This window comes from Coregonus clupeaformis, chromosome 15, assembly GCF_020615455.1.
Source record: "Coregonus clupeaformis isolate EN_2021a chromosome 15, ASM2061545v1, whole genome shotgun sequence".
Classification (NCBI taxonomy): Eukaryota; Metazoa; Chordata; class Actinopteri; order Salmoniformes; family Salmonidae; genus Coregonus; species Coregonus clupeaformis.
In genome coordinates this window covers 18,570,656-18,587,211 of record NC_059206.1, presented here as the reverse complement: position 1 = coordinate 18,587,211, position 16,556 = coordinate 18,570,656, and the positions used below count along the sequence as shown (strand labels likewise).

At 43.9% G+C, this 16,556-nt stretch overlaps 1 protein-coding gene across 1 annotated transcript in view; it reads left to right on the top strand.

Moving 5' to 3' along the window:
• The window catches only part of LOC121580089 (FERM domain-containing protein 5), a 106,779-nt gene extending 93,803 nt beyond the window's left edge, over positions 1-12,976 (top strand). The window contains exons 7-14 of the mRNA XM_041895146.2: positions 583-670; positions 3,079-3,167; positions 4,931-4,994; positions 5,697-5,788; positions 5,898-5,972; positions 6,093-6,161; positions 6,808-6,914; positions 11,509-12,976. Of these exons, the coding sequence (XP_041751080.1) occupies positions 583-670; positions 3,079-3,167; positions 4,931-4,994; positions 5,697-5,788; positions 5,898-5,972; positions 6,093-6,161; positions 6,808-6,914; positions 11,509-12,110 (1,186 nt within the window). The 3' untranslated portion in view covers positions 12,111-12,976. The remainder of the gene's footprint in view (positions 1-582; positions 671-3,078; positions 3,168-4,930; positions 4,995-5,696; positions 5,789-5,897; positions 5,973-6,092; positions 6,162-6,807; positions 6,915-11,508) is intronic.
• The last annotated feature ends 3,580 nt before the right edge of the window (positions 12,977-16,556 follow it).

Below are 16,556 nucleotides of genomic sequence, written 5' to 3'. Positions count from 1 at the left end.
GCATGGTGATTGTGGGCCTAATTTGATGCAAGATTATTCTATCTCTCCTAGATAGAATATTACATCCATGATGAAAATAGATATTGTGATGAGATACATTATGCATGACCCTAGCTAAGCCATAGGTATCAATTTCATATCCACATGATATGCTGAATATACTATATTTTCCTAGCTGCTATATGTCCAACTGTTCCTGCTAATGGATAGTGGGTGAAGGGACCGCAGTGACCTTAAGAGTGTGTGTGTGTATTTCTCAGTACTGTACTGCTGTGTCATTAGTTTGTGGCAACCTGGGACAACCCTGCCAGTCAGCTGAACATCACATCACCCTCAAGAGTCTCTCTCTCAGTACATGCAGTATCCATATATAAAGCCTCTACTGTAGACCACCTTCAGAATCTTACCTCTGCTGCCCTCTAGTGTTGGTCTCGCTCATCTCTTCACTGAACTGAATGAAACAAAATTCACTTTCCAAATCATTAGCTCACCACTGGAACCTTTTTCATCCATCATCACACAGCCCACCCCCACAGTAATCTGATGAGTCCTGTAGACTGATGTTGTGTTCTCATGTCCCAGAGGACAGACTCCAGAGGAGTCAGAGCTGAACTTCCTGCAGAAGGCCCAGGAGCTGGAGACGTATGGTGTGGACCCTCACCCCTGCAAGGTACAAACGGGTCCATTATAGCTCTGGACTGGCAGAGTCATTTCAGCTCTCTAATGATTCCAGGACAGTCTGAACCTCATTCAATACGATATGATTTCTTTGCTATTCCGTTTGTGAGGCCAGTTGTATATTGCATACAGATGTTGGATCTTAATTTGACCCCTTTCGTCGCAGGAGGAAAATAATCCTGCAGCAGGAGGATTTGAATATATGAAGAAATATTAAAATCGCCGCCAGGGGACAGCTGGAAGTGGTGTTTGTATACAATACAGTACCGTATCTACAGTGTATCTTATGTAGGCTACTTGCAGGCTACAGCGTGTCTCGTGTGAATTCTTATGTGGATTATAATAAATGGACACAGGCCACGATTGAACTACATTTTGACAGTTGATTCGTAACCTTAGGATACACTTGACACTTGTATTTCGTAGCCTAGTGGAGACCAATATCTACAGTGGGGAAAAAAAGTATTTAGTCAGCCACCAATTGTGCAAGTTCTCCCACTTAAAAAGATGAGAGAGGCCTGTAATTTTCATCATAGGTACACGTCAACTATGATAGACAAATTGAGAGAAAAAAATCCAGAAAATCACATTGTAGGATTTTTAATGAATTTATTTGCAAATTATGGTGGAAAATAAGTATTTGGTCACCTACAAACAAGCAAGATTTCTGGCTCTCACAGACCTGTAACTTCTTCTTTAAGAGGCTCCTCTGTCCTCCACTCGTTACCTGTATTAATGGCACCTGTTTGAACTTGTTATCAGTATAAAAGACACCTGTCCACAACCTCAAACAGTCACACTCCAAACTCCACTATGGCCAAGACCAAAGAGCTGTCAAAGGACACCAGAAACAAAATTGTAGACCTGCACCAGGCTGGGAAGACTGAATATGCAATAGGTAAGCAGCTTGGTTTGAAGAAATCAACTGTGGGAGCAATTATTAGGAAATGGAAGACATACAAGACCACTGATAATCTCCCTCGATCTGGGGCTCCACGCAAGATCTCACCCCGTGGGGTCAAAATGATCACAAGAACGGTGAGCAAAAATCCCAGAACCACACGGGGGGACCTAGTGAATGACCTGCAGAGAGCTGGGACCAAAGTAACAAAGCCTACCATCAGTAACACACTACGCCGCCAGGGACTCAAATCCTGCAGTGCCAGACGTGTCCCCCTGCTTAAGCCAGTACATGTCCAGGCCCGTCTGAAGTTTGCTAGGATGATCCAGAAGAGGATTGGGAGAATGTCATATGGTCAGATGAAACCAAAATAGAACTTTTTGGTAAAAACTCAACTCGTCGTGTTTGGAGGACAAAGAATGCTGAGTTGCATCCAAAGAACACCATACCTACTGTGAAGCATGGGGGTGGAAACATCATGCTTTGGGGCTGTTTTTCTGCAAAGGGACCAGGACGACTGATCTGTGTAAAGGAAAGAATGAATGGGGCCATGTATCGTGAGATTTTGAGTGAAAACCTCCTTCCATCAGCAAGGGCATTGAAGATTAAACGTGGCTGGGTCTTTCAGCATGACAATGATCCCAAACACACCGCCCGGGCAACGAATGAGTGGCTTCGTAAGAAGCATTTCAAGGTCCTGGAGTGGCCTAGCCAGTCTCCAGATCTCAACCCCATAGAAAATCTTTGGAGGGAGTTGAAAGTCCGTGTTGCCCAGCGACAGCCCCATAACATCACTGCTCTAGAGGAGATCTGCATGGAGGAATGGGACAAAATACCAGCAACAGTGTGTGAAAACCTTGTGAAGACTTACAGAAAACGTTTGACCTGTGTCATTGCCAACAAAGGGTATATAACAAAGTATTGAGAAACTTTTGTTATTGACCAAATACTTATTTTCCACCATAATTTGCAAATAAATTCATTAAAAATCCTACAATGTGATTTTCTGGATTTTTTTCTCTCAATTTGTCTATCATAGTTGACGTGTACCTATGATGAAAATTACAGGCCTCTCTCATCTTTTTAAGTGGGAGAACATGCACAATTGGTGGCTGACTAAATACTTTTTTCCCCCACTGTATCTTGTGTTATTAAGCTATATGAAACGATGGTTGTTGATGTGTATGGCTGCATTTCAGATACATTGTTGTACGTTTGAATGTTGCAGTAATAGGACCGAGGCCTAGAGTTTGAGCGAGAGAGAGAGAAAATGATTTTGATAGCAAGTCCTGATCCCAATGACTCGACTGCCCCTGCATGGAGAGAAAGAAAAGCGCTATTTTTCAGGGACTCACAAGGCTCATTTGAAATTCCTGATGCAGCAGGAACATTTTCTGTGACAAAAGACTGATCAAGTTAAGATCCGACATCTGTACAACAACATACACCGAACACAATACAATACAGTGTATTCAATACTAGTGTTGTGTCTGTGTCAGGATGTGTCAGGGAACCCTGCCTTCCTAGCCTTCACTCCGTTTGGCTTCACTGTCCTGCAGGGGAACAGGAGAGTCCATTTCCTCAAGTGGTGAGTAATAATATGGTTAGCATAGTAATAACTTTTGTCAAGCCTTCATTGTTTCACAGCCAGAAATAGTTGCATAAAATGTAAGAGATGTACGTGTGAAGTAAACTCAGCAAAAAAAGAAACGTCCCCTTTTCAGGACCATGTCTTTCAAAGATAATTCATAAAAATCGAAGTAACTTCACAGATCTTCATTGTAAAGGGTTTAAACAGTGTTTCCCATGCTTGTTCAATGAACCATAAACAATTAATGAACATGCACCTGTGGAACGGTTGTTAAGACACTAACAGCTTACAGATGGTAGGCAATTAAGGTCACAGTTATGAAAACTTAGGACACTAAAGAGGCCTTTCTACTGACTCTGAAAAACACCAAAAGAAAGATGCCTAGGGTCCCTGCTCATTTGCGTGAACATACCTTAGGCATGCTGCAAGGAGGCATGAGGACTGCAGATGTGGCCAGGGCAATAAATTGCAATGTCCGTACTGTGAGACGCCTAAGGCAGCGCTACAGGGAGACAGGACTGACAGCTGATCGTCCTCGCAGTGGCAGACCACGTGTAACAACACCTGCACAGGATCGGTACATCCGAACATCACACCTGCGGGACAGGTACAGGATGGCAACAACAACTGCCCGAGTTACACCAGGAACGCACAATCCCTCCATCAGTGCTCAGACTGTCCACAATAGGCTGAGAGAGGCTGGACTGAGAGCTTGTAGGCCTGTTGTAAGGCAGGTCCTCACCAGACATCACCGGCAACAACGTCGCCTATGGGCACAAACCCACCGTCGCTGGACCAGACAGGACTGGCAAAAAGTGCTCTTCACTGACGAGTCGCGGTTTTGTCTCACCAGGGGTGATGGTCGGATTTGCGTGTATCGTCGAAGGAATGAGCGTTACACCGAGGCCTGTACTCTGGAGTGGGATTGATTTGGAGGTGGAGGGTCCGTCATGGTCTGGGGCGGTGTGTCACAGCATCATCGGACTGAGCTTGTTGTCATTGCAGGCAATCTCAACACTGTGCGTTACAGGGAAGACATCCTCCTCCCTCATGTGGTACCCTTCCTGCAGGCTCATCCTGACATGACCCTCCAGCATGACAATGCCACCAGCCATACTGTTCTGTGCGTGAATTCCTGCAAGACAGGAATGTCAGTGTTCTGCCATGGCCTGCGAAGAGCCCGGATCTCAATCCCATTGAGCTAGGGCCATTCCCCCTAGAAATGTCTGGGAACTTGCAGGTGCCTTGGTGGAAGAGTGGGGTAAGAACTGGCAAATCTGGTGCAGTCCATGAGTAGGAGATGCACTGCAGTACTTAATGCAGCTGGTGGCCACACCAGAAACTGACTGTTACTTTTGATTTTGACCCCCCCTTTGTTCAGGGACACATGATTCTATTTCTGTTAGTCACATGTATGTGGAACTTGTTCAGTTTATGTCTCAGTTGTTGAATCTTGTTATGTTGATACAAATATTTACACATGTTAAGTTTGCTAAACGCAGTTGACAGTGAGAGGACGTTTCTTTTTTTGCTGAGTTTAGTTGCATAAAACTTGCGACGTTTGGCTTGCTTGTCGTTAGCTTTTGTTCTATTTAACTTGGCAGTCTAGAATCCCACAGTCACAGACCTAAACCCATTTGTCCCTCCTCCTGACTGTAAAACAGAGCTGTTCTAATCTGCCAGTTGGTCACAATGAATATTTCACCGCTTCTCACTGTTCTGTTCGGTTCTGACTGGTCTTGTTTTGTCTTGGTGGGTAGGGACGAGGTGACAAAGCTGAAGTTTGAGGCAAAGACATTCCATATATATGCAAATCAGAAAGAGGTGGGTTCCATGACATGCGTTATTAAAATGGGTTCCTTTCTGCTCTGGAATTTATGTAGATAAACCTGTTTTATGCATTGGAAATGGCCTCTGGGGAGAAGATGTAATTTACCCGTAATAGAGAAGTTATTGACTTAACTGGACATAAGATGTGGGTCCATTACTGCTTTTGATAGATGAATGTGTACTCATTGTGGTCTCGTTCATAGAAATAGAATGAATAGAAATGGTGTCTACATTCAAGTCAATGATGGCATAATGGGTAGACTGGCAGCCATTTTGAGTGTACCCATGCCAGGAAGTAAAAGCAGGAAGTGTACCCTTCAATCTGTGCTGTGATTTGTTGAGTCAACTCAACTGGCATTACAAAAATGTAATTACATTGCATGAGCCACATCAGTTAGCATAATTTGAATGAACATTCTGCATTACCATGGCAATCCAGCATCAGTTGATAGAACATTCAAAAATTATTGCATCACAATACCAGGCAGCCATTGCAAGTGTACCAATGAGTTTACCAGTCAAATGCCAGAGTTAGACCTTCCAAGCACATTCTATTCATTCTATTTCTATGGTTTTGCTAGCCAAGTCAGAAGATGTGAAATACAAGAAATTGAGACTGTACTCATTGTGTATGTGCATACTCTCTGTCATACTCAGATGTGCATACTCATACCTACATGTGCATACTCACTGCAGGACAAGAAGATCATCTTGACGTATTTTGCACCTACACCTGAGGCCTGTAAACACCTGTGGAAGTGTGGAGTTGAGAATCAGGCTTTCTACAAGTGAGTTACATTGACCATCAGTCATTTAATCAATTAATCAATCAATATATGATACAATGTAGGTGCTATTATTACATTGCTAAATCTCTTTGTCTCTGATCACCCACAGGTTGGAAAAGTCCAGCCAGGTCAGAACGGTGTCCAGCAGTAATCTGTTCTTCAAAGGAAGTAGATTCAGATACAGGTAAATATATGTACTGGCTATAAGTAAAGGTCAATACAAATGTTTTGAAGATCCTTCAGTTCAGTTTTTGGTGATAATGCACAGCTGAGTGTTATGTTTTGTCTCTGTGTTGTCTCTCAGTGGCAGGGTTGCTAAAGAAGTGATGGAGCAAAGTGCCAAAATAAAACGTGAACCTCCAGAGATTCACAGGTGAGCCTTGGTGCTTTTGATGTCTGAGTTACACCATGGAAGTTAGTTTGATGTCTGAGTTACACCATGTCTGCGTTTAGACAGGCAGCCCAATTCTGATTTTCTTTCCACTCATTGGTTTTTTGACCAGTCACATCAGATCTTTTCACATCAGATCTTTTTCAGAGCTGATCTGAATGGTCAAAAGACCAATTATTGGAAAAAAAGATCCGAATTGGGCTGCCCATGGCATTTAGTTTGAGCATGTTGCTTACAACTCTAGATGGTGTGATTCCCACATGGCCCACATACTGAATATACACTATATGTTACCTTACTGTGAGTCCCTTTGGATAAAAGTGTCAGCTAAATGACCTCCACTATATATCATCCTACGCTCTTAGAACAAAAGGTGCTATCTAGAACCTAAAAGGGTTCTTCGGCTGTCCCCATAGGATAACCTTTTGAATAACTATTTTTGGTAGAACCCTTTTGGTTGCAGGTAGAACCCTTTTCGGTTTCATGTAGAACCCTTTCCACAGAGGGTTCTACCTTTAACCAAAAATGGTTCTACCTTGAATCAAAAAGGGTTCTCCTATGGGGCCAGCTGAATAAACTTTTTTCAAAGAGCGTATGCCTGTAACCCCAGAATGTAACGTGTCCACAGGGCTGGTCTGGTGCCCAGTAGGAGCTGTCCGTCCATCACCCACGGCCCGAGGCTGACCAGTGTCCCCCGACAAAGACGGAGAGCTGTACACATCTCCATCATGGAGGGTAAAACACACACTGGCCCCTCTCCACACACATCAGTTACAATAATTTACTGTACACATAGAAAATAGCACACATCTGGCCAGTTTGCCAGACCCAGATAAAGCCTACTCCTGGATTGAAAAGTTTGCTCAATGAATAATCTCCATTGAAAGTGCATTTTAGTCCAGGAGTAAACTGGTCCCATATTGCATCTAGCAGCTACTTTAAACCCTACATTTTCTTTAGAAGTGCCTTACAAAGCAGCTGCCATAAGATTTAAACATTTATTTGGTCTATACTGCTATGGTACTTCACTGCTTTAAAAGACATAGGTTTCTGAGGTCTGTATTGCCATGTTCCTCCAAAGGGAATATGGTTGGTTGTGCATCATTGTTGAATGCAGAGTTCTGTTAGATGATGTGAATAGTCTAGGATCATTTCAGAAAGCTGATTGGAGGATGTCCTCCGTGCTCTGTGTCTGAATGGATTATAGCCTTGTAGTGCCTCTATTCTGGGGGATTTTAACACACACACACACACACACACACACACTGACGCACAAAGCTTGTTTTGAGCAGTAACCTGAGTACCTTTGCTATGAGAGCAGAGCAACAGTTGTGTGTGTCATTCAGGCTTATCCATAATCCACACACACAAACACACACCAAAGGCTGCACCAATCATCTATTCTCCTTTGTCCTTCTTGCAATCCTCTCATGAGTTGCTGTGACTCAGGTATTATTGTGGCAGGAGAATGTCACCTTGCTGTTTGTAAAGAGCATTCAGTCCCTTTGACAGTATAAACAGGAACTTGAAGTAGCAACTTCCCTACAAGATGTCAGTTGCATTGTATTGTACAATGACAGGTCCTGATATTGCACCCCTCCAACCCTGTCCAAACCCCTCCTGTTCTTCATTGGTATCTACAGTGGTAATAATATCCAGACTAAAAATAGCCCCCCTGTCAGGGCCTCTCCATGAATGTCACTATGGAGCACAGGGGTAGAAGGGTAGTAGTGTTAGGGGGTGGGGGGTAGGATAACCACACTACAAGTAGGCCACATTCCTACTCCCAGCCTGCCTGGCTGGCTGTCATAGAGACAGAGTGGTGTAGTGTAGCCAGCCAGCCAGCCAGCCATCGCCAGTCACAAGGACAAGGGATAGGTGACAACAGCAGACAGGGGACAAGGGACAACAGTAGAGCAGACAGGGTGATAGGACGGTGGTAGGGCAGTTGTATGACGGTGGTAGGACGCAATAGGGCAGTTGTAGGACCATAGTAACTTGGACGCAGGTACAGTGCGCTTATTCGCTCCTTCATCAGCCACCATGGTGAAATGCCTGATCCGGATCGAGACCAAGGTGAATGTGCATCTGTGCATGATCAACCACTGCTACCGTGATGTGAAGGTCCGCGTCCTCCAGCTGGGGCCCAGACTCATGGGCAAGGTTTTGGGGGCCATGCCCATCTTCCCTGCCCTGCCCAGGGCACCCTCAGCCCCCGGGTCTGGGTCCGCAGAGGCCTCCAGGGCTTCGTCCAGGCTGGGCGTACCACCTCCTGGTTATGGCTCCAGCAGGCCAGGCAGCTCCTCTAAAGGTAAAGGACCTCATCATCATGGCACAGGATTCAGAATCCCTTACTAAACCATCCAGGGTTACACTTACACATCTTAAAGAGCAAGTACCTCATCATGGCACAGGATTCCTCCATCCAGTGTTACATCTTAGTAACATTGCTTTGAAACAGCTTTGGAAGCCATGACCCTGGAGAGAGGGAGTCTGGGGTAACACAAGAAGCCTTCGAGGAACCTCTTCCTTCTCAGATTCCCTGTTTTCGTTAGAGATGGAACGATGGCATGCGGCTAGACGGAAGTATTTGGTTTGGGTCTGGTGTTGCGAAATGTTGTCTCAAATAAATGTTATGGCAGACGGCTTTGATTCTGAGTTGATGATTGATTTGGTTTAAGGGGATGTTTATGTTTGTAATCTTGTAGAGTGACATCAGTGGCTGCATTGCATGTCTGTTGTGTATGTGAAGCAGTGTGGTGGAGCATTTGGTGAGGATTGGTTGGGGTATTCATGGGTTGCATGTTCGTCACAATATTTTTTTGAATGTTCATTTTGGACTGATGCCCACCTGAGCATTCTACTCAATGCATCGTCAATGAGCGCTGATGAAGATTTCATCAAAATTGCATTACAGTGGCTTAGAAATACAATTCCATTCAAAATTTGGCAAATCATTTGTAATCATTTTGATGTCGCCAGATTGCCTTTAGATGCAGTATAACGTTAGCTAGTTAGCTAAGATTGAGGGGAGGACACCGGATTTTAGCTAGCTACCGTTAGCATTGCTTGCTATTTTTGACTAACTTTGCTAGCTAATGACAACATTGCCATGTCTAAAGTAAATTTGACGACATGATGATGCTGGAAAAGTTGTTTCATACTAAACATTTGACTACTTTAGCAATGTCATCGTATTTCCAGGCACTATAGTGTAATTTACACTAAACAGTCAATCAATCAATCAATCAAATGTATTTATAAAGTCCTTTTTACATCAGCAGATGTCACAAAGTGCTATACACACCAGCCTAAAACACCAAACAGCAAGCAATGCAGATGTAGAAGCACGGTGGCTAGGAAAAACTCCCATGAAAGGCAGAAACCTAGAAAGGAACCAGGCTCTGAAGGGTTGCCAGTCCTCTTCTGGCTGTGCTGGGTGGAGATTATAACAGTACATGGACATTAAGGCCAGATTTTTCTCCAAGATGTTCAAACGTTCATAGATGACCAGCAGGGTCAAATAATAATCACAGGGGTTATAGAGGTTGCAACAGGTCAGTACATCAGGAGTAAATGTCACTTGGCTTTTCATAGCCGGGCATTTAGAGGTTGAAATAGCAGGTGCGGTAGAGAGAGAGAGTTGAAAACAGCAGGTCTGGGACAAGGTAGCACGTCTGGTGAACAGGTCAGGGTTCCATAGCCGCAGGCAGAAGAGTGGAAACTGGAGCAGCAGCACGACCAGCTGGACTGGGGACAGCAAGGAGTCATCAGGCCAGGTAGTCCTGAGGCATGGTCCTAGGGGAGGGAGAGAGGGAGAGAATTAGAGGGAGCATACTTAAAGTCACACAGGACACCGGATAAGACAGGAGAATAACACCAGATATAACAGACTGACCCTAGCCCCCCTGCACATAGACTATTGCAGCATAGATACTGGAGGCTGAGAGAGGGGGGGGGGGGGATATACTGTGGCCCCATCCAACGATGCCCCCGGGCAGGATATAACCCCACCCACTTTGCCAAAGCACAGCCCCCACACCACCAGAGGGATAAACAGACCACCAATCTACTGCCCTGAGACAAGGCTGAGTATAGCCCACGAAGATCTCCTCCACTGCACAAGCCCGAGGGGGCGACAAACCGGACAGGAAGATCACGTCAGTGACTCAACCCACTTAAGTGACGCACCCCTCCTAGGGACGGCATGGAAAGCACCAGTAAGCCAGGGACTCAGCCACAGTAATAGGGTCAGAGGCAGAGAATCCCAATGGAGAGACGGGAACCGGCCAGGCAGAGACAACAAGGGCGGTTTGTCGCTCCAGTGCCTTTCCGTTCACCTTTTTACCCCTGGGCCAGACTACACTCAATCTTACTGAAGAGATGAGTCTTCAGTAAAGACTTAAAGGTTGAGACCGAGTCTGCGTCTCTCACATGGATAGGCAGACCATTCCATAAAAATGGAGCTCTATAGGAGAAAGCCCTGCCTCCAGCTGTTTGCTTAGAAATTCTAGGGACAAAAAGGAGGCCTTGTGACTGTAGCGTATGTGTAGGTATGTACGGCAGGACCAAATCGGAGAGATAGGTAGGAGCAAGCCCATGTAATGCTTTGTAGGTTAGCAGTAAAACCTTGAAATCAGCCCTAGCCTTAACAGGAAGCCAGTGTAGAGAGGCTAGCACTGGAGTAATATGATTTTTTAAATGATCATAGTCGTTAGCCTCCATCCAGAATGACTGGGCTTATCACCACTTTAGGGCACCACTATAGCGCCGCCAATAAAGGGCGGCTTGAGAACGTTCATAACAATGGCATGACGCAACCGAGTGATGGAGGTGCAACCTATGAATATTTAGGTCAGAGGGGCCTACTGTATTAGAACACCTTTGTTCCTCTGTGTTAGACTTGATCAACGGCACATATTATATTTAGCAGGACAAGGTAGTATCTACAGCCTACAGTGAATGTGTGTGAGAGTGAAACCTATGATCCTCCATGAGCACTCTCAGATTCTCCCCCTGGATCGTTTTAAAGGCAGGCTGAGCACTCTATTTTCACATTAACACTCTAGGCTACAGAGTAGATCCTGCCTCTCATCCCAAAATTCTCCTGACTCAGGGATTGACATGAATAACTAGATCTGAACTCAGAACATTGAACTGAGAGACACAATATCTCTCTGCCCCAGTTCCTATGTGTGTAGTTATGTTCCATTGCACACTGCTATGTGTTATGTGGATTCACTACTTGTGTAATAGGAGTTGTTGCTCATCAGTTTCACAGCTGAGTTTGATGTTTCTTCTACTCTCTCTCGCCCTCTCTCACTTTCAGGCCTGGAGTCCCTACGAGACTCCGCCCACTCCACACCCGTGCGTTCCGTCTCCCACGGCGACTCCTTCATGCCGCGACACCGTCACCACACAACAGACGCCGGCGAGGGCGGGTCATCCCAGCGGGTAATCTCTGACGAGGCTTACTGCCCCTCGGACAGCGTGCTGCCCACCCCCACAGCCGAACACAGCCACAGCCTGGAGCTAGCCGTGGCGCGCCACCCCAATGGAGCCTCCTGCAGCATCGAAGAGGAGAAGGAGTCAGAGGCCGGGACTCCTGAGGGACAGGTGGCTGAGTTCGGCCCCGACGGCAGGGTGCTTCGGCTGGGTCGGACCAGGAAGTCTCTCCCTAACAACGAGGTGCAGGAGCTGCATAAGTTCATCCTGAGTGTGTTGCGTATGTTCCTGGTGACCATGGGACTGCTTTTCGCCCTGCTCTCCCTCCTCATCATGCTGACTGAGTCAGACCTGGACATCGCCTTCCTCCGGGACATACGCAAGACGCCCGAGTTCCAGCAGTTCCACTTTGAGTATTTCTGCCCTCTCAGACGGTGGGTCGCCTGCAAGTTCCGCTGGATGGGAGGCTTCCTTATAAACAAGTGAGAAGGACTGAGGGATGGAGGGAGAGAAAGAGGAGTGAATGAAAAAGAGGCCTCCTCTGAGAGGACATAAGCGAGGGAGGATAGGAGAAAAAAAGGGAAGGCGATAGACAGGGAGGACTGCTCCATCTGAATGTGAATTAACCGTCAAGCTTCTCCCACAAGTCACTTCCTGTTACAAGCCAAGGACCGCCCCCTTCGCTGACCCTCTTCCTTTTTCTAACCATCAGACTGAACAGAGGACATTTTCTGAGCTCATGTTTTACTTTGGAAATTCAGGTCATTTCAAGGTACTTTATTTTTTACCAAGAGACGAGTCAACAGAGTTCTAAAACGACATAAAACGAGACATCTGAGGTCTGTTATAGACCTGGGAGGAAACACATATTATTAAACCAACAGAACAACAACAGTTGCCTTTATTTTATATTACTTCATATGAACATCAATTGTAAGAGAGGGAAAAAAAACTATATAATAATAAGATGGATATTAATATATTAGATGGACATTGATATAAAAACAGAGGTGTGAAGTGTTGTGTTGTGTATTGTCCAATGAGTTGGAGCTGAGAAAGGACGTGAGAGAGATGAAAAATCAGACAGACCATGCCTTTTACTCATTTGGGGTCAACATCTAAAACATCCATGATAATCATTCTAATGCTGCTGAAACTTTCATTTGGGCTGCTATTGGAGGAGAAACACTTCTACTGGCAGGAGTACTGAAGTCTGGAGTCTGAAAGAGATAAAGATATGATATTGAATAGAAGATGTAAAAAGGTACGTTTTTTAATGTACATATACACTGAGTATACCAAACATTAGGAACACCTTCCAAATATTGAGTTGCACCCCCCCACACACCCCCTCCTTCCCCCCTTCTTTTGCACTCAAAACAGTCTCAATTCGTCGGGGCATGGACTCTACAAGGTGTCGAAAGCGTTCCACAGGGATGCTGGCCCATGTTGACGCCAATGCTTCCCACAGTTGTGTCAAGTTGGCTGGATGTCCTTTGGGTGGTAGACCATTCTTGGAAACTGTTGAGCGTGAAAAACCCAGTAGCGTTGCAGTTCTTGACACAAACCGGTGCACCTGGCACCTACTACCATACCCTGTTCAAAGGCACTTAAATATTTGTCTTGCCCATTCACCCTCTGAATGGCACACATACACAATCCATGTCTCAATTGTCTACACTGATTGAAGTGGATTTAACAAGTGACATCAATAAGGGAAGCTTTCACCTGGTGAGTCTGTCACAGGTGTTCTTAATGTTTTGAACACTCAGTGTACTATACTGTGTAATGACTGTGGGTGTCCTAAACTTGATTTATAGTTTGTTGATTGACCATCATAAAAAATTGACATGGAACAACCAAGAGACAGTCATACATCAAAACTAAATTATAAACTAAATTAATTGAATTGTTGTATTTTCTGATTTCAAATGGCATCAGATAGAATACTGTTACCAATTATTTGAATCAATGTATAAAAACTAGCAATCATGAGTTTTTTAAAGGAACTTTTACAAAAGATCAATCAAACTAATAACAACTTCTTTGTTGTTATTATGTGACCTGGAAAGTACAGTAAGGGGTAGAACACTGGTCAACCTCTTGAAAACACTGACTAGATGTGCAATACTATAATGATGAAAACTAGGAGAATTTTAAGGTTGGACATTTAGTACATTTGAGACATTTTAGTTTATTAAATGTGCACTCAAATAAATAATTCTGGTTATTTTCCAAAGGTATAAGAAAATGAAAAGGCCTGCTATGAACATGCCTAGGTGAAAAATACCTTTCAACTTGTAGTTGTGCTAATGCATTGGGTTATTTTCAAATGTTGAATATATTGAAGTCCTGCTGAATTATTTTGTACAAAGTAGAGTCTCCTTATATTGAGAGGTTTCCTTGCATAACCTATTTTAACTGAATTAATGTTCTTTTTTATCATTGAATATTATACTTTTTTAGCGCTGTAATTCAGATGAGGACTAGAATTCAAAGAAATACGCAAGGTAGATAGAGATTCAGGGACGGTTTCCTGGACCCATATTAAGCCTACACCTGATCTATGGCATCCTTAATGGTAAACCTCCATTCAAAGTGCTTTGTAGTCTAGGAATAGGTTTAAACTGGGCCAAGGAACGTTTTTGTCAGGTTTACCTCCAACTCCACCCAAGGGAGCGTTATACCCTCTCATTTTCACACTGTCTTTACATGTCTACCAAAGATACCTCTCTGCAGCCGCAGTGGTACTTCACACGAGAGCTCGAGTTCCTGATGAGGGTTTGGGAGAGGGTTGACTAGTGAAGAGCTGCAGAACAGGACAATGATAATCACCACAAGCTTCTATTATATTGTCCTTAGCCGGCACTCGTTCTGTTGGCTTAGAATAAACAAGTTGAGAGAGGGAATAGCATTGATTTAGGGTTGAAAAATTCTGGGAAAATGTCCCCAAAAATCCCAGTTGGAAGATTCCTGGAAATGGGAGGGAATAATCAGAAAGTCCGGAATCCTCGTACCAGGATTTCTGGAAAATCTGGGCATTTTGGGAAAGTGACCAGAAATGTTGCAACCCTACATAGACTCAAGATAAAAGCATCTTTCTACATCATCATTGTGGATATAAATCAGAATGATCTGTTGGTTTGGTTTTGCATCAGTACAATCCTATCAGACATATGTATTTAGTTTTAATGTTATAATCCCTCAAATAATATAGATTTATGGATTAATGTGGTCTGCTCTGCAGCAATATTAAGATAATGACAAGTGGTTGGTCCCTGATTGGTGTATTAAAGTGAATGATTTTGTTTGAAATTGTGGAAGGCCAGTCAAGGCAGAAGTCGTTTAACATTTTGATTTTTATACCTCAAATTGCAACTTTGAATTTCAGTTCAATGTGTATGACAAACAATACAACCTTATTTGAGCAATAATGAAAATGTTTGAAAATAACTAAATGTTTAAATTAATGTGGGCAGCTACAGACAGAAAAAGTAACTGATGTTTTTCAGTTTGTTTTTGTGTTCTCCTATGTCTTTCCATATAGGATCAAGTGACATGTTTTTCATGATTAGCCTACCTACCGTTATACTGGTGAACCTAGCTTCTTAATGCATGGGATGAGGTGATGATGAGAAGATGGTGTTGCAGTGACATGCAGCTCAGTGTTGATTGCAATGGGTGCGTTCCAGGTCTTTGCTGCACATCTCAAAAGATCGCTATAAATCAATTGCAATATCATATCAGTGTGGTTCCGGAGATGTGCAAACATGTCTCCAGGGGTCGTATTCACTAGAAAACAAACTGAAGAAAACAAACAAACAGGGAGGGACTACCTTAACTGAATTTTCTTTGCAAGACGTTTTGCTACGGTGTGAATACTAGCGACCCAGCTGGTAAGATCTGGCAATCTGAGCAGTGTGACTGCTATGAAGACGACCTGGAACGTCCCCAATGACTCCAGTGTTTGGAACACCCAGAAAGCCTCTGCAATGTCCTTCTGTTAGCTCCCTTACGGTCTCATGGCCATGCATATGGATCAGTCTCTGTAAGCATGTCTTCTGCATTTCTGTTGTTACTCCCAATCAAGACTGAATATTTTTATCACAGAATGAAGACTGGTGTATTCGATGATTAATTTATCAATAAATATAATTTATTCTTAAATGTGTGTGCCATGTCCCTCACCTCGTGAGTCTTACTCATACCATCTCAACCATTGTAACACTTATTTTACAATATTTGTTATTTCTGATGGTTCCTTGTAAAGCTTACCATATGCTTCCCAGTCTAAACAGTTTGTGCATATATTGTGACAATTTTGTGACTTTGTTCGTTTTGTTGTTTCGGCAGGTCTTTTTTTCGGCTGTTCGAGGAAACAATTGTTCTTGAGGCAAATCGAAGTTTGGTAGCCGAAGTCTACGCCCCTTCGTCGGTGACTGGTCAACAGTACTACTCCTAGTGTTTGTTGTCATTCAACGAGAGACGACTCGTTTTCATGCACATTTATTCATTGAGAAATACTGCACCAAACATCTTAGTTAGATGTAACATTGCGCGACTAAGACCTCAGCAAAAACGTCAATTTATGACAGATTTCTTGATTTATCTTAGATTCATTTGGACTATTTTGAGGAAGTGTTTCTGGCAGCAAATAGAGGCCTCTAGTGGCCAAAAGACAGTTTTAGCATGGGCAGAGCCATTGAGCGCTTCCACCATTTTCAAATAGACAAATTAGTCAACTGGGTGGGGATTCCTATGGTTGTAGCCTCACTGGCGCTGCCCATGCTGGCACAGACACTATAATGGCACAGATATAAAGATGAGTCCTCTATCTATGGTTTCTGGCTACGTTGTTGCTACGGTGGCTCAAGAGGGACAAACAGTACTATTGCCGCTTTTTTCTTTAGGGAGTATACGAGCACAGACGTT